The 27,907-nt window shown below is 48.1% G+C and overlaps 1 protein-coding gene across 1 annotated transcript; it reads left to right on the forward strand.

Moving 5' to 3' along the window:
• Window positions 1–1,289: 1,289 nt before the first annotated feature.
• LOC307245760 (SH3 and multiple ankyrin repeat domains protein 1-like) lies at window positions 1,290–27,880 on the forward strand (the record flags this gene model as incomplete). The annotated part of the gene is made up of 25 exons (XM_080021426.1): window positions 1,290–1,793; window positions 4,433–4,636; window positions 5,902–5,973; window positions 6,067–6,175; window positions 6,432–6,583; window positions 7,315–7,482; window positions 8,117–8,158; window positions 9,023–9,139; window positions 9,598–9,675; window positions 9,817–9,883; window positions 10,106–10,281; window positions 10,861–10,991; window positions 11,597–11,733; window positions 11,935–12,048; window positions 12,578–12,656; window positions 18,910–18,992; window positions 19,456–19,580; window positions 20,017–20,152; window positions 20,996–21,076; window positions 21,776–21,799; window positions 21,934–21,990; window positions 22,110–22,246; window positions 23,409–23,520; window positions 23,632–26,875; window positions 26,992–27,880. The coding sequence occupies 25 exons, from the start codon at window positions 1,290–1,292 to the stop codon at window positions 27,878–27,880; spliced, it is 7,038 nt and encodes a 2,345-aa protein (XP_079877552.1).
• Window positions 27,881–27,907: the final 27 nt, after the last annotated feature.

Genomic DNA, 27,907 nt, shown 5'->3' on the forward strand with positions numbered 1-27,907 from the left:
ACATATTGTTAGTGATTGTAGTCTATTCTCTATCTCTATTATTTGTCTACTAGCCATTCAATTACTAATTTTTTTTGCATCTTAATCACCTTTGTTAAGATTAGACAATATTACATTTATTGGAGTGAATTTAGGCCGCTGGAATTTATTTTCAGCCTACATGATGAACTGCAAAAGTACTGAGAACTGTGACACCAAGTGACTTTACGATCAATTGCCAATGTAGGGGAAACATATTTGATTAGCAGTGGATCCACTGATTCAGTGTGAGATTTTTTTTAATCATCTCGGAATATTTTGAGAATCCAGATCGCCGTCCAGATTTGCCTCCAATTCCCATACTATGTGCCCCTGGTCTCATGTGACTTATTGAGCTCCATCTGTCGAACTCGATATACTGATTCCGCTCTATTTTGGGTGCTCTGCTCGTGAGGCGTTCAGAGTGCTGCACAGTAAATTAGATGGCGGGGGGATTCCCGATGTCATTCGCCATCATTTTACCACAGCGGCCGGATCTGCCATTTTCCATATCTGGATAATGGCAAGCCGTCTGCAGCCAAATTCTACCAAGCAGCAAAACCAGATCAACTTGCGGACACCACAGCCTGATCTGAAACCCAAATGAGTAATTTAACAGATGTAGCAAGTGAAACTATTGATACAACCAGTTTCAAAAGACTGTATATTCCCTCTCAGAAATGACTTTCTACATTTCTACCTTCTTTCTATCTACTTATTCATAGCATTTCACTTTGGGTGAGCGGGAAAATTATCCACGACTGTGCTTTGGAAAACACCTTCCGCTGCATTCGTGGGACGGGGCAGTCTTCTTGACCACACACTAAACCGTACACCACCCTAGCTGTCGCCTATCCTGTGATGCAGATTCATAGAGTTTAAATATAACCTGTCTTCCATCAGCCTGCTATTCCCCGATGCATTCCCAGTAGCTAAATGGAAAATGTGGACCAGTTCGGTGCACTCATGCAAACTGTGAGATTTGCCTCCGGCAACTGCTTCTATTATCACGCTTGTCTTTCACCTCAAATAACTCACACTCTAAATTGATCGCCATAGCAGAGCACATGTGCGGGGCACATGTGTTAATATCAGCATAATGGTAACGTGAGGAAAAAGGGCCCAAGGCTTAAGGACTCTCTCCTCTGCTCCTGTTTCTCCACAGCATGTTCCTGGTGATGAAGCTGCAGGAGTTGCATGGGAGGGCCATGTGTCTCCATGACAGTGATGCCCTTCCAACCTCCCTGCAGTGACCCCCTCCCCAGTGAAGGATGCTGGGAAACAACAAGCACTTCTACCTGGACCAGGACGAAAAGGACGGGGAGGATGAGGAAGAGGAAGAGGAGCAGCAGGGCAGAGACTACAGAAAAGGGGAAGGCGGGCGCGACAGGGAGAACGGCGGGATGGATGGGCTGGAGGAAATGGAGTTGGGGGGCCGACGGTCGTGGGAGGGTAAAGGAGGTGAGCTAGGAAAACCGTCGGCCATCGTGGTCGGTAGACAGAGGGCCGACCGCCTGCTGAGGCCCGGCAACCCGGGGACACGGGGCCTCCCGTACACGTCCAATCAGGCCCTTGCTCATCATCAGCCGGCCAGTAAGCAGCTGCAGCACCATCTTATTCCGGCCAATCAGCAGCCTCATCACCCCGTACCAACCAATGCATTGCAGAAGAGGCGGGCTCTCATGGAGCGCAGTATGACCACAGTGGGTCCCCTGGAAGACACTCACCTGACCATGATGGTGTTCCGCGTTGGGATCCCTGACATCAAACAAACAGTAGGTGCTTGTTGTCACTTGAAACGCTCAGTGCTGACCTTTATGGGCATCGCCTTCTCTCAAACCCAGTTTCTTTTAATAAACCGTACCATTTCAAATCATTTATATTCCTCCTGCCATAGTGATGGCCATGATTGAATCATAAATTAGAGCACAGCAGGTGAGTCCCTCTTAAAGGCCACCCTCAGCATTTTTGAGCTGTTGAGTGTTGGTATTCCCAGCTGCAACACATCAATACCACAGTCACGACCACACATTTCTCACGAATAATTCACTTTATCACCAAATGTTACAAATTGCAAGCTCTTATTAAAACGGTACTTGTCAAAAAGTGACACGCAATTATTCAAGCTGGAATGCCCACTTACTTAGTATTGTAAGTTAAATAAAGTTCTTGACAGTTAGTGACTTCGCGACTTAGTCAAAAGAGCCTTTTGATGACAAGTCTATGGAGGGAATCAGCCTTTTAATATAGATAAATCCTCGACCACCAAACTTCTAAGTCGTCTCTACCTTCACTTCGGCACTGAATTATTTATGCCACAGTAGCTAGTGGCCTAGCATTTGTGAGAATAAGCTTTGTTTACAACTTGTGGCTAAAAGTTGACGGTCGTTTGGTTACCGCAACATGACTTTCTGTTTGGGGAAATATCACAAGGGAAGTGCGGGGTGGATTGAGGCCACTCCAGGCGGCCTTTAAGAGTTTTTACAGGTGAAACATCTTATCTTAAAAAAGAAAGAGAAGAAAAGTAATGGAAAAGCGTATGATATTCTTCTTGACCGTTGTTGTGAAACCAGCACGTATAAACACATGTAGTCAATTCAACATAACCAGCTCCCTCGGGCCACATGTATTCATAGTCCCAACATTTAGAAGTGAACCGAGCAGCTATTGTATTCACACTTGGTGAGCCCCACCAGTTGTAAGGTGGGAGCAGGTGGGAATTGGCTGGCCCCACACAGTGTGAAAACCGCTGCCTGGCGCTCAAACCCCTCCCACCACCGCCAGCCTAGCTCTGCGTTTCAAACTCCCTGAACATCCAGACTGTTCCACATGTCAACCAATCTGCCCTCAATATAAGAGTAATTGCTAATTATCTAATAGGAATTTAATGAGTTTGGAGAGGGAGCAGGGAGTGGGCAACGTTGGAGAGGCATGAATGTAATTAATGGTGTTTCGTGGTTGGTCGGGAGGGTCCAACGGCGCGTCGGCTCCACGCTCACACCAAACAAACAAGTCAGCCGCTCGAGCCTCACGGCGGAAACACGATTGAAGGTAATCAAGGGGTTGGAGGAAAGCGGCGGCGAATGTTACGAAGATGGCAAATTAAGAGAAGAGGGAAGATGTTTGAAAATGACAACATCACAACTGCGGGTTTGAGATGTGAACTAGCTCACATCATGCTGAAGGACTCCTGCTGGAAGGATCTCATAACACCCCACCAGGCTTTGAAAGACTCCCCTTCATTCATATTGCATTACTCTTCCCTCCCGCTGAACGTGCTCACACATATGGCCACAGCGAATGACACACACACACACACACACACGCACGCACGCACGCACGCACGCACGCACGCACACACACACACACACACACAAATCCCCATGCAGTTTACCTCCCAGGGACCACCAAGACATTGCTGCAGCAACGGATGCCTGGCTCCCGTTAATGAACCGGTTGCCATGCCAATGGTGTTGGCTACACTATCAAATGCAGGGACCCAGTGTGGGAAATATGAGAGTTTTTGTGTGTGTGTGTGTGTGGGGGGGGGGGGGGGGGGGGGTTTGGTCTGTGCTTAGCTCTGCAATTTTTACTTACACTTTGGCCATAATGGAACAATATGGGATCTACAGATCTCACCCAGGCCGCTTGGATCCGTTCCCTTCAGCTCGACCCCCATTGAATTTGCTCAGCCCAGGAAATGCGGTGAAATTAAGCGGTTGGGCGGGGGTGGGGCCACAGCGCAAATCACCGTGAAATCGAATTTAGAGTAGCGGCTGCACACGCAATGTCAAGGTATTGTTCACCGTGACCGAGAAATCGCCGCATAAAAGCCAAAGAAGAAGCTCATGAAAAACGTTCTTTGCTCCTCTCGTTCTGTTTCTCTTCCTTACCCTCTTTCTGTCTTGATCTCTCTGTCTCTCTCTCTCTCTCTCTCTCTCTCTCTCTCTCTCTCTCCCTCTCTCTCGGTCGATATCTCCTGAAATAAGAGAACAAACACGGCTACATTCCCCCCCAATATTGCATCTTTAGTTGACTCTATCTAGGATTAAGGCAAAAAGCGGCTTGTGAAAAAAGTCCTGACTGTTACGATGGAAGGTTTCTAGTAGAAGTCCTCGTATTTCCACAAAAATACTGATTAAATATTTACACTTATTCCATTCATATTCAGTGCACATAGGAATGCACGCTGCTTGGGCCGTTGTGTATATTACTGGAATTCAGTGCATCCTTCACAAATTAATCAACACTTCGCTTTTTTTTTGACTTGCTTATTCCTGTGCTGGGTCATGGGAGGCTGGCAGTTTTAAGGTCTTCACCATCTCCAGTGTTTGTATCCAGACTCGTGTTCTGCTGGTATACAATCATTTTCGCGAAGAGCTGGGTAACGCCGTCCCCGTCTCCCGTCTGTCAGAGGTGTCTGCAGTTTGACCCCGACTCCACGGTGTGGAGCGCCAAGCAGCAGATCATCTGCTCCCTCAGCGAGTCGCTGTGGGACGTCTTCAACTACGGCCTCTTCCAGCCTGCCGGTGACAGGAGGGACGCCAAGTTCCTGGAGGAGGAGCGCACCCTCCGGGATTACCCACAATCCTTTGAGAAAGGGGTACCTTACCTCGAGGTAGGAGCTCTCTGGCTGTTGGGTCGTTTGAGTTCGCTGGTATTGAACCAGCAGGAACATGTTTGTTCGTCTTCAGGCAGAAATATTCCTCGTTCTGCTGGCATCTCACAGTTGAATCCTCCCCCCGCCATCACACCGTTCAGCCAGTCCAACCCAATCAGCAGCGTCACGGGTGGCCCCAAAAGACCCACTCAAAGACACTTGGAAAGGTTTAAAAATAGGCAGAAATCTTTCTCGTTCTGGCATACAGCAATTTTGGTTTAGTAACAAAATTTCCAACATAGCACGCCTCATCCTCGTGACGTCAGAGTGCCCCAAAAATAGGCTCTCTGACATCAGAGTGCGTCCTTCTCCAATACACCCACAAACACGCACCTCTCCCTACTGTGCCTTGTAATTTCTCCACAAGTTCTACTTAAAGTGGTGTACACTTGTTAATCTTCAGACGGCAATGGGTTTTTATCTGTAAGTCTTTTATTTGCATGCTCATTCGACTCGTATACTTTGAGCTCCCAAGAGGCAGGACTGCAGTGTCATAGAACGGCTCACATTGTAAGTCTTGAGGTAAACAGCCAGATTGAGGAGTGAGAGAGAGAAGTGCGTGAGTGTGTTGTTTCTTCAGTTGCATGCCGAAATGCAATTAAATTCTCCGTGAAAGTTCCACCTATCAATCTCATTCACTCAATTCCTAGTTCATCGTCATTAATTACCTATTTTCACAATACTAATTGCATTATAGTTTATTCTGAAATGCACCAGAGTCCCAAGTCCATTTTGACATAATTCATTTTTTTTTTTCTTTTGAAAACGTGTGCCATAATAAACCTGCCACAGTTTCCCATTTTGTACAACATTTAGGTTGCAGCTCCCTCTAGTGGCATATGTGAGCAGTATCGTGCCCATGAATTGCATAGAGCTTGAAATACTGTGCTTTTTGGTTTGACTTGGAGCCAGAAAATGTGTTTACTTTTTAGAATTGCTGCCAGATGCAATAATGGTGAACATAGGGAAAATATTAAAGGGGACGCTGAATGTTTCCTGAGTTATCCCCTGCTTTTATCCGAAGCAAGGGCAGGCAAGTGGAAGAAGCTGAAGTGCATCGATTTTTGCCTGCATAGTCCAAGGAGTGAAAAAACCTTGGCACTTTTAGTGAGCTCCTGCTACCCACAAACAGCATCAAATAATTGTGAAAGAATTCTTTGCGACTCCAAACTGACCATGTTTAAAAGTTAAAGTCACTACTTTTTCCCCCCTGTGTACTGCAGTTCAGGTACAAGACCAGGGTGTACAAGCAGACGAATCTGGATGAGAAAATACTCGCCAAACTCAGCACGAAGGTACCCCGGCAGTTGTTATCGAGGCGTTCGGAGAGCGGGCACCAGTGCTCCAGCGCTGAATGGCTTTAACAACATTGATTTCTTCCCCTCAAGGCCAGTCTGAAGAAGTTTCTGGACTACATTCAGACCGGAGCGGTAGAAAAGATAGCTAAGGTGCTGGAGAAAGGGCTGGACCCAAATTACCATGACCCAGACAGCGGAGGTGAGCTCAACACCTACCCGAGGGTGGTTTCGTAAAATAGAAGGGTATAATTGACAATGTGCAACAGGGGTCATGCCTTGCTGCTGTCAAAAAAACCTTTTTTTTTTTTATGTTGATTCATTTAAAAATGGTCAGTCAGCTTTTGAGCAGCGCAGTGAGTGTGTGACCGACATGCTGATAAGCGGCTATTTTGAATAAGTCAAGGTTCGTCTCGAGATCTGTCTGAGCACCGTTATCTCGCTCCTTCCTCCCACAGAGACCCCGCTCTCGGTGGCCGTGCAGGCCGGTCTGACGGTGGAGGGGATCCGGCTGCTGGTGCAGGGCGGCGCTCACCTGGACTTCCGAACCAGGGACGGGCTGACGGCTGTGCACAAGGCCGTCCGGGCTCAAAACCACGCCGGGCTGCTGGTAATCCTCAACAACCGCACACTCACACAAAGCGGAATTCTGCTTCATGTCAGAACTCCTGATCAGAACAGGGCCTTCAATTAGCCCCAGGCTTATCTTTAAACCACGGGTCTTGGTTCATCTTTTTCCGTCAACTTGAGGCTAGTGATCAGTGTCGACCGGTATGACCGTCGTGTACCGTTGTGTCCAGGGTCCTCAGGGTCATCGCTTTATCGTCGTCTATCAGGTCTGGTATGTGCAAAAAGGGAGGTTCAGAAGAGCTGATTGTTCTTGTACGGGTATCCCTCCCGTCAGCCCTGAGTCATAGTCATCCCTTTTCAACAGTTCGTGTCGGCAGCCTTGTGCCGCACACAGGAGAAGGCCGACCGTCTAATCCCACCCCCTTGCACATTCATCACTTTGTGAACGATGGGAGCGCTTACACGTTTGCCTTATTGCGCTCGGTGTTCAGCGTCTAATGCGGTGAGCGGGGTGTCTGTGGGGACCATGAGACGAGCCTCTTTCATCCATTCACAGGCTGCTTCCACGTTTGTGTAGGGTCTTCGTCTGGTTTCTAGACCATCTCCATCAGAAATGTCCGGTTCCTTAGTGGAACGCAGACCAGCTCCTTCAGCTTGGATGGCCGCCTCAATGCTCAGTAGATGGAAGGTAGATTAAATGCGTAAGAAGGCTTCCACCGTTGTTTTCGGTATCTCACCCACTGCCCCCCCCGCTCCCTCACCCTCCTGTAGGCGCTCCTGTCCCTGGGCGCGTCCCCGAACTACAAAGACCGCCGTGGCCTGACCCCGCTGTACCACAGCGTGCTGACAGGGGGCGACACCTCCTGCTGCGAGACCCTCCTCTACTACAGGGCCAGGCTGGGCACGAGGGACGAGAGCGGCTGGGATGAGTCTAACCAGGTGGAGGCTGGTGGATCTATCTATCTATCTATCTATCTATCTATCTATCTATCTATCTATCTATCTATGTATCTATCTATGTGTGTCTGTCCGTCCGTCTGTCTATCTATCTATCTATCTATCTATCTATCTATCTATCTATCTATCCATCTATCCATCTATCTATCTATCTATCTATCTATCTATCTATCTATCTATCTATCTATCTATCTATCTATCTATCTATCTATGTATCTATCTATGTGTGTCTGTCCGTCCGTCTGTCTATCTATCTATCTTGCCGTCCGTCAACACATCACTACCTCAAACAGTTTTCCCTCCTTTTGGAATTCCCACACGATTTCCTCTCACATTTTTCATGTGAAACCAATATTTCCTGCTCCGTCCATCTCTCTTTCACTCTTTCATCGCTCTCTCTGTCCCTCCTGTAGCTCTCCCTCGCTCTCTCTCCTTGTAACACAATCCCAGTTACCTTCATTACGTCTAATGTCTAATCATTAAGCAGCAGCCTCCTCCGCCCCGCCACACTCTGACTCACCCTCCCCCTCCCTCCCACCCTCCTTCCCACCCCTCAGTCGAGTGCCCTTTTTCTCACTGCTCTCTCCATTCCCCTCCTCCTCCTCTCTATCCGTAGCCCAGGGATGAAGAGGAATATGGAATGGAAGAGATGCATAAGGTACCCTTCATCCGCCCCGTCACTCCATCCGCTGAACGCACAAAGGCCATTATACAATTAAAGTTGCCTAATGGCACAAGAAAAACAACAAAAACAAACACAATAAAACCCTTGAGCCACAGTCCGTCCGCCTGATAGGAATCATTTCAGCTTTGTATTTTTGATATTGAGTCCGCAGGGTTACAGTGTGTACCTTTATGTTTCTGTGGCACTCGAGTACATTTGCGTAAGGAGTAGTATGATCGTTGTTGTTTTTATTTATTGATTTATTGATTTTATTTATTGATTTATTTATCTATTTATTTATCTATCTATCTATTTATTTATTTATTTATTTATTCTTCTGTGTCGGTTGTATTTCACTTTGGCAGCTGCGTTGGCCTGTGTTTTACGTCCTCGTTTCTTTGTTGCCTCCTCTCGTTTTGGTACCTGCACAAAAATATGAGGAAACCTATTAGCCCCGGGGTCTTATTTCAGTTTGTTTGAATGGGCTTCTCTCTCTGTTTGGTTGAAGTGCAGATGTAATGGGGAGGTTGGGGTCCCTTCACTCTGACCTTCTTTGGGAGTGAAGTACAATATGAATGTGAAACCGAGACCGTGTATTCGGGGTTTTTGTTTTTTTTTCCTTCTCACTTATTGCATGTTTTCATCTGATTTTCTCTTTCCTCTTTGTCTCTCCTTTCCTCTTTCTTTCTCCCGCTCTTCCTTGCTCCCTAGCCGTCTCCTTCTAATGTACCACAACATGTTCACTTTATGCGAACATCGCTTCTTTTTTGTCCATTCCCTATATCTCCTCTTTTAGCTGTTGTAACCGGGCCAGGGTTTTAAATAAAACTCTTTGTATTGCGTTCCTTGTGTCTGAAGGCTTGCCAGAACGGTTTCGCCCAGCACTTGGAGCACCTTCTGTTTTACGGAGCTGACACCAGCTCTCAGAACGCCTCAGGGAACACCGGCCTTCACATCTGTGCCCTGTACAATATGGCAAGTATCGTAAAACATTGTTATTGAAATGTGAATAAGAGTTTTTTTTAATATTAAAGCTTATCGAAGACAATATCTTTGTGGTAGAATAGCATTAAAACAGACTGTGCCATGCAAAATAACTGCTAAATGTCAGCCCCCTGTGTTCAGACACCGTGATTTGTTTATATGACAAGGGAGTGAGAAAAACATTCTTATTTGCTCATGATAAAGACTTTCAAATAACACTTTTTCATTATTTGTTTTAATGGTCATCGTAATCTCTCTGCATGGGGCCAGTCCTCAATCAATGTTGGCCGGATGAATCTGATATCTGCTATTACTACTGGAACCATGCTTACTATGTCCCTCAAGATTACTTTGACATTGTTATGTATTTTTATATATAACAAATACATTTTAACGAATACTCGTCAGAAATGTGCTAACTGATCGCTGTGTCTCTCTGAACAAATCAGGAAAGCTGTGTCCGTGTTCTTCTGTACAGAGGAGCCAATAAGGAGGCAAAGAACAAACATGGCCAAACTCCTTTTCAGGTAAATACTCCCAAGATACTTTTCCAACACCTGCTTAGCAACAAAATGACATAAGTACGAATATCACAAAGTACAGTAAATAGTAGATGGAGCTAGTATGTATATGTAACCAAAGCTGTGTTTTCCTTGTGATACTGGCAGGTAGCAGTAATGTCTGGGAACTTTGAACTCGGGGAAATCATCAAAAACCACAGAGACGCTGACGTAGGTGAGCGTCATTTCTAGCTCGGTGTCACCCGACGGTCCCGGGGGCTTGTACTCTGCTTCTATTTGCCTGTTCTCGTCGTTAAATCTATTTAACTGTCACGTTTTCCCCTTTTCCCCATTAACCTCACCGCCCCTCCCTCACCTCTTACATTTCACCTCGTCTCACTGATTTACCCGCAATTCCTTCACCTTTCCATCTTTACCCTCATTATTGGACGCCCAGTGCCCTTCCTGGAATCCCCAAAGTACGTCCCAAAGCGTAAGGAGAGTGCCCGCACACTACCTCTCCCCCTGCTACACTCCCACCCCCTCCTGCGTGCCAACAGCGATAACACCATGACCCAGCCCGACCCCATGGCTCTCCCCAACAAAGCCGCCACCAACCCCGTTCCCAGACAGGTACTGAAGTGGGTGGTGGTGGTGGTGATGGAGATGGACTGTCTCTCTTCCAGCAGTATCCAGCACAGACAAGACAAACCCACAGCGCATGAAAAAAAAAAAAAAAAAAAGATTAAGTGATTCATCGACGTGAGCCATCACTCGTCGGCTTAACACTTAACATACATTCCATTTCGGCGTTACGTGACAAACGCATTAAGAAACACTAACTGCAAAATCAAGAAGCTTTGTCTTGGCAGTCTCTCATCTTTACCCGCCTTTTTCCCACACCAGAGAATCTGACATTTAAACTTTCAGATGTGTCTGAAACGCGCCATGTTACCATGGCAACAAATTTTCCTCCAGTATGGTCAGCAGTAGCTTGGTCTTGGTAGAGAAGATTACAATGCATCGGCGAGGCGGATCACGGAAGGGCCACATTCGTGCCTCTGTAGTATAATATAAAATAAAAAAGATGCCATTTATAATGTCTCATAATATGGCAATAGTAAAACCTTCAATTTGGACATTGCATAAAAGAAACATTTGGGAACCTGCACTGTACACTGAACGTCGGGGAATTTTTGGGACTGTGTGCAGGGCCAACGCAGGGCCTCGGTGGGCATGAGGAGCTCCAGCAGCCCCAGGACTCGAACCCGCTCTCCGTCCAGAGGGAGAGGCGGTCAGAGCGACACGGAGGAGCGCCACCGGCAGCCAAGAGGCCGACAGGGGTGAGCAGCCTCAAGAAAACAGTCTCACCATTATTTTGAGGGGGGTCTTTTCCCCCCCTCAAAATCGGATTGGATGGAAGAGTAGAGCCCGACAGGTGGATGCAGGTGGCAGCAAAGCAGGAGGAGCAGGAGGGATTGGCATCTTAAATAGGCTGGCCCATGAGGGCGTGCCGACAAGTCGTCTGGCAGAACTAGCTCCGCAAGCTACACCTTATTTACAAAGTAGGATCTATGATAACAGTATTGACATTGAGGGCAATGGGCAAACAGCATATTCTGACAGGTAGAGCGTGCAAGTAGTAACGATTCAGAAATACATTTTAAATTTTTCATTGGAATATTGAATATTTACTTTGTGAATGAATGAGTGAATGAAGACCAACAACCTCTCATTAAAATCACAAATACCTCTGTGTTTGTTCCGTAAGCTTTCAGTAGTAATGGGTTTAATAATTGGTCATAAGGCTTTTCCAGTGGATACACACACCTTTTAAAAGACTTTTTGTCTCTTTCTCGCTCTCTCTCTCTCTCTCTCTCTCTCTCTCTCTCTCCCTCCCTCTCTCTCTCTCTCGTTCTCTCTCTCTCTCTCCCTCCCCTCCCCGCAGGGGGACCCCGGCAGGGGGGGGCGGCCAGGTGAGGCGCATGTACAGTGCCGTGCCAGGGAGAGTGTATGTGGCCACGCGCGGCCACTCATCTTCGGGAGACCGAGAGCTGACGCTCAACAAGGGGGACAAGGTCAAAGGTCAGACAGATCTATCTATCTGTCTGTCTGTATATCCGTCTATCTATCTATCTATCTATCTATCTATCTATCTATCTATCTATCTATCTATCTATTTATCTATCTATCTATCTATCTGTGCATGTATGGTCTGTCTGCCAAATTTTAACCATCTTCCGCCCCCCTCCTCTCTCTCTCTCTCTCTCTCTCTCTCTCTCTCAGTGTTGAGCGTTGGAGAGGGAGGTTACTGGGAGGGGATGGTGAAGGGTCGCACTGGCTGGTTCCCATCAGACTGCGTGGAGGAGGTGGGAGCTCCAAATAAGGACAATCGGCCAGGTAAGACACACACACACGCACGCACGCACGCACGCACGCACGCACGCACGCACACACACACACACACACACACACACACACACACACACACACACACACTCTAGTAGTTATACTCATATGCCTATACTCAATGTATTGGCAATATAATAGCAGAGAAAAATACAGATGACTTCAGTAGTGCCTAGGGAATTGTTTTTTAATTCAAGAGCACTCAAATAAAATTTCAAGTGAAAAGGAAACTACGACGCCCTGTTTGCGCCCTACTGAGTTCTGTATTTGATTTACAAAAACACGTTCAGCCTCGACACTAAACTAAATGACTCATAAAGATGGATTTTGTTTTTTTCTCGCAGTGAGCGCGACGCCAGCCCCTTGCTGACGGAACTATAAATAAAACCATGAACGTGGTGCGAGATCCGCCAGATCTGAAGTGTCGCGATAACGGCAACGCCTCAGTGGAAACGCGCGCCGCGTCAGAGATTGGCGGGCGACTTTGACGAACTCATGCCACTTTGTCTTGTCTCCCTAGACGCGCGCAGCGAGAAAGCCAGGAGGAAGCTGTTCAGGAACGTCACCGTGGGGGCTTATGACGGAGTTGACGGCCCCAGGTGAGGATCCAATATGGCCTCCTACCAGGAGTGTGCTGAGCTGTCGCCTTGCCGCACCAATAAAGGGAATATGAAGACACCAAGCAATAACGCATTTACTCACATTGTGTTGCTCTGTGATGCTTGAGCACAGAGAGATGCAGTTACTGTATACTGTATGTACGGCGTGTGATTCATTTCATATTTCATCACATAAATGCATATCTAGCTGATGTCTGACTGGGGTACAGGTAAATGTGTTCATTTTTTTGTGCCATAATCGCCCTTTGTGAGTGTTTGATTTAACTACACTATATATGATAATGCAAATAAAAATAGAATAATTCTGTCGTCACCTATAATCTATCTTTCCTATAAGATATATGGATAGATAGATATATAGATATATAGATAGATAGATAGATAGATAGATAGATAGATAGATAGATAGATAGATAGATAGATAGATACATACATACATACATACATACATACATACATACATACATACATACATACTGTACATACATACTACATATACATAGAAACTTTACACACACCGAGTCGGAAATTACAGTGTCAAAGTAGCTCACCTCCAAATAGGCAATGGCAATAATAAGAAAAAGAATAAAAAGTAGAAAAGAGAAGCACTACACAATAAACCTCAATACAAAATGTCCTAAAAAAAAAAAGCGATGCACATATACCTGCATAAGAACTAAGCTAGAAATGGAGAAATTTGCAATGTATAATAAACCTTGTAAATTAAAAAAGAAATTAACTAAATATAGATAATGTAGAAAATAAATTTGGAAATGTACACTAGACCTAACAATAAATATTAGATATAAACCTATAAATTGAAAATAACTATAAAATTAACGAAAACCTTTAATCGTGAACAAGAAAATAATGGCAATGTACAGTAAACTAGAAGGCCAGACACTATCGATATAAAATTAACCCAAAAATACACAATAATAATAGAAATAGAAATAAACCTAGCAATAAACTGGGGGAAAATAAACCTAAAATGTGGATCTCTGGGAAATTACCCCTCGATAAATGAAGGGACGAGACTGTGGAAGAGAATTGATTTTCTGAACAAATCTCCCATCTCGCAGATCAGATCAAGTCTGTCTGGGCTCAGCTCGATTTTCTTTATTTATACACACAAAGCAACAAAATAGCTGCATTTCCTGCTTCACTCTCCACTGACCACTCGTATAGTTTTTATTTTGCATAATCTGCCATTTGAAAAAAAACGATGCTCTCAGTTTAAGAGCGGTTAAGACAGTTTAAGACGCCTTGGCGATGGGGCAGGCGGGACCTGAGGTGTCTGCTGGGATGGTCGTGGAGGGCAGTCCACGTTGGGTTGACTGTTGTTTGACAACATGACTTGTGTCCGTGTGTGTAGGATAGATTCGCACCTAGCTTTCCGCTTCCCACTCTGTTGCCATGCGTGCGTGTGAGTGCCACAATCCCCTCCTGTTTTGTTGTGGATCCAGATGATCTGATGCTCTTGTTCAGTCCTCCGCTCTGTCCAACTCTCCACTGAGTAAATGCCCTCGTATTTTGGTCCACATTGTTTACCCCACGCAAGCACTCTTCAGCCGGTGTTTCTTCTTTCCTCGCCACAGTGCGAGAGGCAGAGAAACTAATTGCAAAGATGGCCGGGGACCGTCTTTACTCATCGCCCGCATCACATCTGACTCAACCACTTGCGCCGAGCTGCACAGCAGCTCCCGGGCCGCTGCACTGGTGCATTTTACAGCCTACCCTGCATGGATGTGTGTTCGTCTGCGTTTCTAAATGTGCACCACGTGTGAGTGTGACGGCGTGTGTGTATGTGTGCAAGTGAAACCATGCCCGATTTTTGCTAAATCTGTCCATCCTGTGCACAGGAACAAGCAAAGGTTTGCCAGTCCACGCTCTGTGTGCACAAACAGGAAGCTTGCACTTGGCCTCTCCGGGGTTTTCGTTGTTGCTGTTGTGTTTTTTTTTCGGTTGTGTCTTTTGTCTTTCAGTGGGCCTGTGTGCATGTAGGCTCTGCAATGAGTCATGGAGAGGGTGGAGTGCCAAGCGCTGGTCAGGTCCAAGGACCAGTGAGTGGGACTCACTAGTCACCAAGGCCTTGGGAGTTTCCCGCACGCCGCCACTGACATTGGTCGGGAGCTGAAGCCGCTCTCGCTCTCACTGCGACATAGCCGCACTGCGATCTTACACCAAAATAGCTGCTAGTTGCTAAGATTACCCGGGTTTGTCACTGTGGGAGGTGGTGGGAGCACGATAACATTACCTATGTCAACTGTTGAGTTCTAATGACTGAGAGGATAGTGTGTGTGTGTGTGTGTGTGTGTGTGTGTGTGTGTGTGTGTGTGTGTGTGTGTGTGTGTGTGTGTGTGTGTGTCGGGAGAAGTGCCTCTCAATTAAGAGTGCAGTGATTTTTTAGATGTTCCTGACTACATCCCTGCATTTAGGAGAATGTCAATGAGCTTTTTAGTGTGTGTGTGTGTGTGTGTGTGTGTTTGTGTCTGTGGTTTAGAGAGAGCTGTTATTTTGGTTTTATTGGCAAAGAGGGAGGGAGAAATTAAGGTGTGTGTGTGTGTGTGTGTGTGTGTGTGTGTGTGTGTGTGTGTGTGTGTGTACATTTTTGTATGTGTGTGTGTGTTTCCCAAATGAGTAAACCCAGGGTGGGAATCAGCTGTTGGTGAATCTGTGATACACCAGTCAGTCGAATGTGCAAATACATGTCTCTCTCTCGCTTTCTCTCACTCTCTCTCTCTCACTCTCTCCATCTCTACCTCTTTCTCACACTCTCTCCATCTCTCCCTTTCCCCCTCTCTCCCTCAATGTGTCTGGATGCAGCTGTACCCATCCCCCCATTACCACCCGCAGATTCGAACCCTCTCTCCTCTCTTTCATCCTCCTCCCCCTATCTCTCCTCACATCAAGCACTGCCTCTATCCTCTCTCTCTCTCTCTCTCTCGCTCTCTCTTTCTTTCTATCTCCTCTATCTCTCTTCCTCTCTCTTTGCCCATGTCACTATCTCTGGCATTCTCCCTAGTCTTTGACGCTCTCTGCGAAAAGAGAGAGAGAGCCCTCTTTTTCGCACTGTCTTAAGCATGCCGGGTGCAGAGCCGGTGATCTCTCTCTCTCTCTCTCTCTCTCTCTCTCTCTCTCTCTCTCTCTCTCTCTCCCTTTCTACCCCCCCCCCTCGCTATCTGTGCTCCGCTCTCGCGACGCTCTCCGGCTGAGCTCTCGCTGGGAGATGGGCAGAAGGAGGGAGGAGGAGGGGGGAGGGAGGGAGAGAGGAGGAGGAGGTGGTGGCGGAGGAGAGCGAGAGAGAGCGAGAGAGAGCGAGAGGGAGAGGGAGAGGGAGAGAGAGAGAGAGAGAGAGTAGAGAGAGAGGAGGGGGGGACATGGCAATGGGGGGATGCGGAGAGGGAGATCTCTCTCTCTCCCTCTCTTCTTCGTGGCCGTCATTGGGTCCCAGAAACAGGAGCGTGTGGTTCATTTACAGGTAGCGGCTGCTTCCTCATTCATTGGCTGGCTATGGATGTGAGGAAAGGACAATGGAGAGAAGGGAGAGGTAGTGTTGCCACTGAGAGGCCGTGTTCTTCAAAGGCGGACTAACGAGCTATGTATTCTGTCTCTCTCTCTGTCTGCATGCATCTCTCTCTGTGTGCATGTGTGTGTGTGTGTACGTGTGCGTTTCATTGTCTTTTCCCCGTGCCTGTCCGAGCGTGAGACGAGTGACTGTTGGATGGAGATTGTGATTCTGCATTCTTACATCCTGTGGTGTTTCCTGTGGTGTTTCTCAATGCTATTTGTGTGTCTGTATCTGTGTGTGTGTGTGTGTGTGTGCGTGCGTGCCTGCGTGCGTGTGTGTGTGCGTGTGTGTGTGTGTGTGTGTGTGTGTGTATGACCGTGTGAGGGAGTGTGGATTGATGGATCTCACTCAGACAGTGTGGGTGTATTTCATTCTCTTTGACTCATGGTTTCTAAGAGCAGATATCTTTCATTCACCGAGACTTTCCATCTGTGTTTCGTATTTCTCTGTGACTTTATCCGCTGTATCATGTAAAATGGCTGGTTTTTCACTCAGAAATGTATGGTGGTCCGGTAGCATAAGATGAGTTATGTTAGCTAGTGTGGCTTGTCAGTTGCTCTTGCGCTTAATTTGGGTTTGCGTGTGTGCAGGTGTGTGCATATGTCAGGAATAGGCATGTATTCATGGTATATACTGAATACAAACACTTATTATTTAATCTATCTGGTCATCTAACCTGTAAATACATACTTTATTGTAGTTAATGGTCCTTGTGGGCGGTGTGCATTGTGCTCTTTTGTGTATCACTCATGTAATTCAGGTGGTTTACCTGTGATGTGTGGGCACCGTCCCCAAATGGGCAACCTATCCGCATGCGCGTTGGTTAAAACGCCCCCTTGCCTGTTTTGTCAGTAATTGTGGATAGGAGAGGATGACTCAGGAGTGATCATAATAACACAGCTCACTAATAGGCTTATAGCCCTGGTGAAACCGCTGCAGAGAGTGTGTCCTGCTAGCTGATAAAGACTAACCGAGGGCCATTTGGACCCTGGAAACCATACTCAACAGCGTGCGCTTGGATAACAGAGAGGCAATGGCGGCGTGAAGTCAAGGAACCCCAGTGTCTCACGACCAGCCCACCGACCTCAGGATCCGCTCCGGCCGGGGATTGATGGGGACTCTGATCGAGGGCCGGGCGAAATCTGTCCACCCACTCGGCGTTACTTTGATCCTCAGAGAGGCAAAGCAGGATGGAGGACAGGGTGCGAGAAAAAATAAATGAGGTGTTAGGAGCAGATGGAAAGGAGGCGGCGGTGCGTCGGCGAAACAGTAACGTTTACGGAGAACGCACAAGGGACGGACATCGGCAGGGGGAGGCTAACTTGCTCGCCTGTTCGGCGCGAACAAAGTTTGCCGAAGCGACTTGAGCGTAAAGCCCTTTAAGATTCCACATGAATTCACAGGGCAGTGGCTGGGCCTCTATCGCAAAGGAGAAGGAGAAAACTACGGCAATGGCATGTTGGTAGCATCTATGTCGTCTTATGCATACTAGTGAGCCTTGGGTTTGCCGTGAAAACTGACCGGGCTGCCCGTCGCGTGGCCAAATTCAGCAACTCTAGAAATTCATGTCATTCCTTTGATTTGGGTACAGTTTGAATCGGATGTCGGTTGAAGTTTAGTTCAGCGCCAACTGCGCTAATGCGGAAGCAGACCGTTAAGAAAATAAAGTGCCCAGAATTCCTCTTCAAACCGTACAATTCCGCCGGGGGCTTGGGCTTCCCGAGAAGGCATGAGTAAATTGACATTGGAGGAAAGTCAAGTCCTAGATGGGCGGTGATGTGTGGCAGCGGCGTGGCGTCCGGGATGTTTGTTTCCGCTATTACGAGAGACCAGGGTTTTGGGTTTTGATGTACCTGCAAAATCTAACTAGTCCATCAAAGACCCAGAAGACCCAGATGTACACGATAACGGTGTAATCAAACAGCTGGACTTGCTGGCGCCAAGCGTGCCACACCACCGCTCTCTTGCCGTGTAGTTGCAAGATGCAGTCGTCTGCCAACCGACAGCGTTGCAATTGACAATCGGTGACCACTGTTTCTGCCCTCCCCATACACCGTCCTTCAGGCTGTAAGAGGCTGAGTGGGGATGAAGATTTGAGGCCCGTTGGATTTCCCCACCGCACACAACATAATTTGAAGTGTCATGTATGACCAGGCGTGGGGCTCTACAGTCGGTAAAGCGGTGATCCCCGCAAAGGCACTCAGAGGCACTTAAGGCTAATGCCGCGGTTTAGGTGCATTCGGAAGTTTCCATTGCCGACAAAGTGGATGTGTGCATTTTTCTAACGTGCACCACCACCCCCTCCCAAGCCCACCCCACCAAGCCCCGCGACACTGCGAGGCAACACTGGCCCGATTAGGCCGTAGTATAGACGCTGACTTACTCACATGTACTACCACAAACCTATCAGTGCTTTTGGTATGATGAACCCGAGCCACCCCATCTCGCTGTTTTGGTGCAGTGTCATTTCATATTGTGATGCACTATAGCTGTCTCTCCTGTTTCTACTTAGAAAAATAGGCTTTATTTGCATGACAATGACACATTGGTGTTGCAGGAGAAGTCATATAGATCGCTCTCTCTCTCTCTCTCTCTTTCATTTTCTTTCTGCCTCTGTCTCTCCCTCTTGCTTCCTGCCCCTGCCTCCTTGTTGTTTTTAAGTGACTACATCATTAAGGAGAAAACAGTGCTCCTGCAGAAGAAAGACAATGAGGGCTTTGGCTTTGTACTCAGAGGAGCTAAAGGTGAGCCTGCTCATCTCCTCGAAAATGTACCTACGATGTCTCCACATGTTTCCATATAATGTTCTCTGTTGCAAAAACTCTACTACTCATCCAGGGATGCACCATACTGACAGTGAACATTGACTTAAATACAATCCCTGCATTGGAGAGTATCCCACGTGCAAATATGCATATGTGCATATGAAGATGATGATCAAATTGGATAATTACCGAAAAATGTCCTAACATCTTGATTCTATGTAAATTATTATGTTCTAATGACCACAAACGAATGGTCCAAACCTATAACATTCAGGAAAGTCATCCATTCAGGAAGAACAGCATCTTCTTCCTCTCTGTATCTCTACAGTCAATCACTCACTCACACACACACACACACACACACACACACACACACGTACAATTTACAGTATACCCACAGGTTTCATCAATCTGTCACTACTGGTTTCAATCTTTCCTCCAGCTCAGACTCCCATAGAAGAGTTCACCCCGACCCCGGCGTTCCCAGCACTGCAGTACCTGGAGTCTGTCGATGAGGGGGGCGTGGCTTGGAGGGCGGGCCTTAGGATGGGGGACTTCCTCATTGAGGTGTGTTTGCCCACCAGGGGGTGCGGGGGGGGGGGGGGGGGGGCTGTCGCTTCGAATCACTCCAGAAGCCGAGGACGACGCAGGACTTAAATAAGTTATAGGGAAAGGGACCTGCCCGTTCTTTAACCCAACACTTTGAAATCATAGATCTGAAGAGGTCAGGGTGACGAAATCAGGCTTATATTAAATCTTTCCTTAGCTTCTATTTCTGTTGTTTATATTGTATTGTTTCTCATTCGGAAGATGCTATCGATCTTTACTTTGAAAAGGCATACACAAATGATAAAGATAGACCGATCCTGTATTCTAATATGATGGGGGTTTTTTTACATTTATAGTACAGTACTGTAATTATTACTTACATTCACATTTGCACTTGTCACTAACATAAATAAATACAGTTGATTCTAGATAGAATTTTGTGTGTGTTTTTTAGGTAAATGGGCAGAATGTGGTCAAAGTGGGCCACAGGCAGGTGGTGAACATGATACGACAAGGGGGCAACAGCCTCATGGTCAAGGTCGTGATGGTGGCCCGCAACCCAGAGATGGAAGACACTTCCCGGAAGAAAGGTGAAAACCAACAATCGCCCTCCTTTATGCTGTGTGTATTCAGGTTTAGGATTCAAAGTGAAGCCCGAGTGCGTGTTTATTTATTGGCTTGTTTGTTACGTAATAGCGTAATGGTAATGGCAGTGGTGGAAGAAGTACTCTGAGTTTGTACTTAAGTACAAATACAAACACAAAATGACTCCAGTAAAAGTGAAAGAACCACCCTGACATTTCTACTTCAGCAAAAGTAGAGAAGCACTTGCTCCTAAAAGTACTTAAAGTATTTAAAGTCAAAGTACTTGTCATTTCCAGAACCCTGGATATAACCGATTCTATAATACTTCATGAACATTTTTCCTAGAGATGATCATGTTCAGTGCGTATCATGGTTAAAATTAACAAAAGAAAATCAGTATAAGTGGAGTCATGGTCATTTTCAAATACATGAAAGTTTCGTTCTGTTTGTCTGGTCTCTAACTCATTTTTCATTCTGCTTACTATATATTTTTGAATTTAATATTAATATTAATATTTTAATATTTTGTTTTATTTTGTTTTGTTTATTTTCTTTATTTTATTCTATACTATTTTACTTTACTATACTTTATTTTATTTTATTTTTTTATAATTATACGGATACTTTTTTACCTGAACTAGAAATGTAGTATAGTAAAAAGTACAGACATTTGTTTTTGAAAGGTAGTGGAGTAAAAGTTGAAAGTCTCCAAAACGGAGTATACTTCAGTCAGTACAGATACTTGAAAAATGTACTGAAGTACAGTAACAAAGCATTCGTAGTTAGTAACTCCGCTCCACTGGGTAATGGTTATAATGGCTGTGTGTTTGGCGGTCTCCCTGTGGCAGCCCCGCAACCAACAAAGAGGCTGACTCCTCCTGCCATCGCCCTCCGCTCCAAGTCGATGACTTCCGAGCTGGAAGACATGGGTAAGTGAGGGAAACGATGGGATTGGACGGCGGTAAGGAAGAGGGGGAGAGGGGCATTACGGGTGGAGATTAGGTGGAAAACAAACAATAAAAGTGTTTGCGACCGAGACGTCTTGATATCAGAAAAGGAAGAAAAGGCAAAAGTTTTACATCACTAAGACGCCCACGCGCCACCAATAATGAAAGCGGTGCCACTATTTAGGTGAGCTGAAAACTCCTCTTTACAAGTTGGACCACACTGTACTATCAGTGTAAGGGCTGCATTCGATGCTGTGCAAGTACAGCCAAGGTGTGATTTCATTTGAATTCGATCTGGCACAGTAACGGCAATGCGTCTCCCCCCCACCAACGATATCTGATGTCTACTGTGAAATACCAAAAAAATAACCACTTCCTCCTTTATTCCCCCCGCTCACTTCCAAACCCTCGACGTGTGTCCGCCAGTGGAGAAAGGTGGGAGAATCCCGGATTCCTGTGCTCTCATTGTCATTCCCATTCCCCATCGCCACCCCCCCATCACAGCATTCCCACCCCCTCACGAGTCTGAGTATGTACAGTGTTTCATGGTTTCAGCTGCACGTTCACGCGGACATATATGGTTATTCTAGAGCGGAGCCTAATTTTTTTTCTCCCTGCCTTTAACTCTCTATCTTTATCTATCTCTCTCTCTCTCTCTCTCTCTCATTGTGTATGCCGTAGCAGCGTCTCCCTGGAAAAAGAAAGGTGAATATCAGTCTTTATCTTTACGCCACCCACCCCCTCACCCACCACCATCCAACCCGGAGCCTTAATTAAGAGTTGGCCCGTTTGATGCAGAGATATCTATTTTTTTTTCCTTTCCTCTCCTCTTGCTTCAGATTTTGACTCCTCCCAGGCTCCCGATAAGAAGAGGACAGTCTATCAAATGGCACTAAGTAACTCATCCTAACTAACCTGTTGCTCTAAAATGTCTTGACTTTGGAAAGACGCAGACCCGGGCATGCATGGTGGTTGTGGTCCTTTCAAGCAAGCTCCCTTTATCTCTTTGTCTCAGATAAACTGGACGAAATCCTCGCCGCCGCCCAACAGACAATTACGCCGGACAGCCACGGCCAGAGAGGTCACGGGGGCAAGAGAGACCGAAGCAAAAGCATTGTTCCCAATGTCCCCAGCGAGGTACGGTGTGGGATCGTGGAAGTGTTGGGTGCGGGATCAGCGTTGGGTTATCGGACTTCTGTTTGTTTTTTTGTTTTTTACACCGCCAGAATCTGGTACGTGAGGACTGCTTTGTGCAGTTTTTTTCTTTCCTCCTCTTAGAAAAGGCACTAATTTATGGTAATTTATGGGATTTTTCAACTAAGGGCCCCTTTATATGAGAGAAAATGAACCAAGGACCCCCTTACATATGTCCCAGAACATAATTCAAAATTATTTGATATTTAATATATTTCTCACACTAGGGAATGTATTCAAAATATATGTATTGCATCATTTCAAAATACAAAATATTAAAACAATGTATTCAATTCAATTGACATCCATTCAATTAACAAGTAACATTGTAGTAACACAAAATATCCCACACAAATCAAGAGAAATCTACTATAGACAGGCACGCGCATGGTGGTGCACATGGAAGGACTTGTATGTATATATTGCATAAAAATATATATTCCAATATTATATTTCATTTCATTTTCCGTACACTTTTATTGCACTGAATTACTTTGCCACCCATAGCTTTCTAGAACACCAGCCTCCGCTCGAGGCCCCTGCTAGGGTCGAGGTGTAACCTTTTATTGTTGTTGATGATGTTTATGGACCATCTTAAACCACAGTCTCCAGTCCTGTAATGAAACCCTCACTTGCTGAGGTGCCCCAAACATCTTTTAGTTAGAGTAGTTCATGCTGTCACTGTGAAGCTGACATTTATTTCATAGAGGTAGATTTGCCTATAAATACACCATGAACCCTGTCCTCGTAGATTGTTCACTGTGATGCCGTTTAGTGGAGTCTTGCAGTGCTATGACATGCATCTGTGGCATGGATTCTTTGTGGGAAATCATATACTCGTCTCAGTATAATCTTTGCTGCTCTGTGAGTCATGCAATGTGTGTTTATTACTTCCCCTTTTCTTTTCGCCAGTACCATAGCTCTCTGTTGTGGTGCACCAGCTGTATATTGTGTCATGCAACTTCAGCTGCAGTAATATTCTTTTTATTAGTCTTTGTTAGGTAAACAGTTTTCACTCTACCCCTCCCCCCCATCCTGCTCCGTTCCTCTCTTTGACTCTCCCTGTTTTTTTTCTCATTTTCATTGTATGTATCAACACATGAAGGTGGGTTATGAGCAGCAGTCATCGGTGGTCATGATGCAGCCGGCACCAGGCTTTAGTTTCAACCAAGCTCAGTTTCAGCCTGGACACGGCTCTCAGCATGCAGTAATGATGCGGCAGAAATCCATCGGTAATGCTTGTCCAAGTGTCTCGAAATTCTCTGACAGTTTTTGAAATGTGAGCCTGCCGTTTCGCTATTATAACTAAATGTGTGTGTTGTGGTGTGTTTGTTTGTGCCTAGGTGTGACAGAGGAAGAGAGACAATACCTGAATCCCCCAGCCATGAAACTGGCCCGCAGTCTTTCCGTCCCAGGGCCCGAGGAGATCCCCCCGCCGCCAAATACCTCCGCCCCTGAGCCACCGTTATCAGCAGGCCCCGTCCCCGGAAGAGGGCCTGCTATGCCCATACCTCTTGTGTCCCAAGCCCACTACCAGCCCCACTCTCAGCCAGGGCACGCCAACCAAGCAGCTTGGGAACAGGGCGGGCCAAGCATGGTCCCCACCCTGCGCAGACAATCTGAAGGACTGACCCAATACAGCAGGGAGCCAGAGGCACCCAGGAGAGGTGGAGGAAAAATGGGGGGGCTGAGAAGGGGCTACAGTAGCGCTACGCCACCAAGTAGTGCGACGTCCAAATCCCAACATGCTCCACAACATCTCCCACAAGCGGTGAGCCGGGAGCAGAGCGGTGGAGGTGGTGGAGGCGGTGGTGGTGGTGGGGCCGGTAGGGCAGGAGCTCGGCGGGGTGGTAGGGGGGCTTTAATGAAGCAGTCAAAGGTAGAGGATGGACTGAGGCAGCACCGGGGGAAGGGAGGGGCAGCCAAGGAGAAGAGCTCCATCCCCATCCCCACCATTATTGTCAAGGCGCCCTCCACCAGCAGCAGTGGCCGAAGCAGCCAGGGCAGCAGCATGGAGGCCGAGCCACCCCCAGACATAAATGATGCCACTACTGCACCAGAAACCACCAACAGCCCCAACACCAGTCTGCCCTCCCCCCTCACCCCGACACCACCTCAGCCCCCCATCTTGACCCCTCTCCCACCATCTTCTGCAGCCCCCGCCCCCCCCTCACAGCAGAACTTGGAGAACCTGGAGTACACCTCCCAGTTCGGTGCGGCTTTCGTCGGAGCAGCACGAAGGGACAGGGAGCGTTTCAGAGACATGAGAAGAAAGAGCGCCTCATTCTTCCTCTCCTCTGAGGATGATATCCAGGGAGAGGCGGGGGGAGTAGAAGGTGGAGGAGTGGGTGGGGTAAGGATTCAGCCTTTACAGAGCTCTCAAATGGAGGTGCCAACACCTCGCCTCCGGCCGTCCAAGTCTATTGATGAAGGTATGTTCTCTGGGGACAACTATGTCAACTATGCGAGCAGCATGCCCCCAGCGTTTGGACTTCCAGAATATTCCTCCCCCATCCTTGGTCAGGACGGCCAGCCCAAGTCTGCTCCCTCCAGCTACGGCTCTGGATCCCAACCCGCTACAACCTTCATCCACCCACTCACAGGGAAGGTGCTTGACCCATCATCCCCTCTGGGTCTGGCCCTGGCTGCACGAGAGAGAGCTCTAAAAGATGACCGGAGGACGCGTCGAGAGGAGAGGCACTTTGGTCGGCAGATGTCCACCGTGGGGTCGTTCCCCACACCCGTTCAGACTCCCACCCTCTCACTGTTTGCCACCCCCACGCAGTCCGCCTACACCTCCCCCGTCTCCCTGCAGCTCACCTCTCCAACCACTACTACCTCCCCAGCCTCCATGAGTCGGCCTCAGTCACCTAGAATATTACGGCTTGGAGGAGCAGGAGGGGAGAGAGTAGACAGGGAGAGGGATGGAGGACCCAGAGAGGGTCTCAGAGTACGTTTCTCAGAGGACAGAACCAACCAATTTCAGCCCCAGTTTTATCCCCATGGCACCAGGGACAGAGAGAAGGATAAGGAAGGGAATGATGGGAGACCTGTTCCACCAGTACAGCCTCCTGCCCCACCGACACAGCCAGCCCCTCGCCGACCCTCCTTCCTACAGATGGAGAGCAGTCCTAACACCAGCTACGTGCCCCAGTACACTGTCCCAACAGCTCCAGCCCTGATGCATGAATCCGGAGGTGAGATTAGACCAGTAGGGCCTGGAGGTTTGGGACTCATGGTCCTACCGCCTCCAGCCCCCTCAATAGACGTAGACGAGGAGTTTGTCTTTGCAGACCCACTTCCCCCACCTTTACAGTTTGCCAACGGTGGCAACGACAGACTTCCCAAGTACCCCCAACAGCATCAGCCCCAGAACCAACGCCTCAATACCGTAGCCCCACCTCCCCCACCCCCACTTCCTCCCTCCAAACCAACTGTTGGAGGTGCCACACAGCCCTCCTCCCAGGGAGGGGACTCTGCCGCTTCGAGCCTCACCTCCTATGACAGCGAGGTGGCAAACCTCACACAATCTGCTCTCTCACCCTCCCTCCCTTCCCCCCAAATATTTCCCCCTTCCTCCACCGCCACAACCTCTGCGCCCTCGTTGCCCTCCACTTCACTCCACCGCCCCCAGCCCCTGTCCCACACCCACTCTTACTACAGCACACCCGGCAACCCACCTGTGAGTGGTCATACCCCAGCCGGCATGACCGTTACCCAGGACAGAGGTACTGCCGTCTTAACCACCACCATGACCTATGCCACCACCACAATGACAGCCACTGCTGCCGCTACCACCACCACAGCCTCACCAACGACCTCTGACTACAGCATGAGCTTACCTGGCTCCAAGACCGGCGGAGGAAAAGCTGGAGACCATCATATTCACCCAGCCGCCATGCCCAAGAGTGGAGACTGGCAGGACGCAGTTGTGGACTCTGGGATTGAGGAGCTGGACAGTCACAGCAGCAGTGACCACCATTTGGAAATGCTGGGAGTGAGCAGTCTGCGGGGAGAGAGAGAAAGCTTGGGTGGGGGAGACAAGAGTGAGAGGGATGGCGAATGCCATGACCCTTACGTGACCTACTCAGGTGGACAAACCTTTGAAGTGCACAATGCCAAACCCATAAACCCAGTATTTCCAAAGATGACTCATTACAAGGAGCCGGGGGTTAGGGCACCTCCTGTAGCGCTGCACCGGCAAAGCAGCACCCACCCTGCCTCCATGCAGCCCCAGAGACAGATTAATCAAGAAGAGGAGGCGAGGAGGGAGGGAGCTTTAGCAGATGACAGGAAACGCAGGCAAAGCAGGCCAAAGTTGGAGGATGGTTTTGGCTCCACATTGGCTGCCTGCTTAGAGAGACCCATGGAGGCCAGGACCGGGTGGGGGGAGCTGATGGAGCAGGAGCGAGGTGGTGCTGGGGTACAGAGGGGTGGCATTTCTATGGACGCACGCCGTTTACATTCGCCTCTCTCAGGAGTCAAGGCCAGCATCATCAACGAATTGAGCTCCAAGCTGCAACAGATGAGCCATGTTAAGAGCATGGACGACTGGAGCTACACCCCCAAGTCTCCCACTGTGCATAGGTCTGTGGTTTTGGTTATTTTGTTCCATAGAAACATATACAATCTCTGTTGTGTTTTATTTAAAGGGACTCTACTGTTAGTGTTAAGGTTTTGGGTTTGTTCTGTGTCTATTCCAGGTATTCGGCAGATTTCAGTGATGCGTTCCACAGCCCGCCCACAGGCCACTTGACGTCACCCTTGCCCACGTCCTCCCCGCAGCACCATCAGATCCTCACTCCCAACCTGTCCACCACCCCCTCCATCTCGCCTTCGCCGCAGGTTCAGCGCACCTGGAGCCGCTCTCCGTCTCCCCAGATGCCCCCCTCTCCGGTTCACGCCCACCCACCCCTGTCCCCAACTTACGCCCCATACCCGACCTCGCCCAAGCACCGGTCTAAGTTCCGCAGGCAGACATTTGACTTCCAGTGCAGCTCTGGTCAAGAGATGAGGTCTGCAGCCTTGCGCCGCCGTGCCCCCAGTCCCCTTATCTACTCCACGGACCAGCCCAATCCCTCGCCCCCCAGGCCCTCCTCCCTCCCCATCCTCCCCAGCACACCGGTCTACAGCAGCCCCTTTGATTTCCCCAGCCCCCTAAATTCGCCCTGTCATCCTCTGGGAGACACCTACAACCCCTCCACGCCCCCTCTCTTCTCCCCCTCTGGTGCCCCTGCTCACAACCCCCTCCTGGTGTCCCGTTCGCTCTCCCCAACACAGTTCCTGTCTGGGGCCTCCTCTCCCATGCATCTGCCCCCGAGCCCCTCTTGCCTCAGCTATCCCCACCTCACCCCGCCTCCACCTGCTAAGCCCTTCGCAATAAAGCCGCTGCCCTACTGGACCAAGTACGACGTGGCCGACTGGCTGGCCTACTTGAATCTTGGCGAGCACAGGGAGCGCTTTTTGGACAACGAGATAGACGGCTCTCACCTGCCGTCACTCACGAAAGACGACTTCCTGGACCTGGGGGTGACGCGCGTGGGACACCGCATGAACATCGAGAGGGCGCTGAAGAAACTCACTGACAGGTGAGGGAGGAGACCAACCCGACCGACTGAG

Source organism: Zeus faber, assembly GCF_960531495.2.
Source record: "Zeus faber genome assembly, chromosome: 20".
Taxonomy (NCBI): domain Eukaryota; kingdom Metazoa; phylum Chordata; class Actinopteri; order Zeiformes; family Zeidae; genus Zeus; species Zeus faber.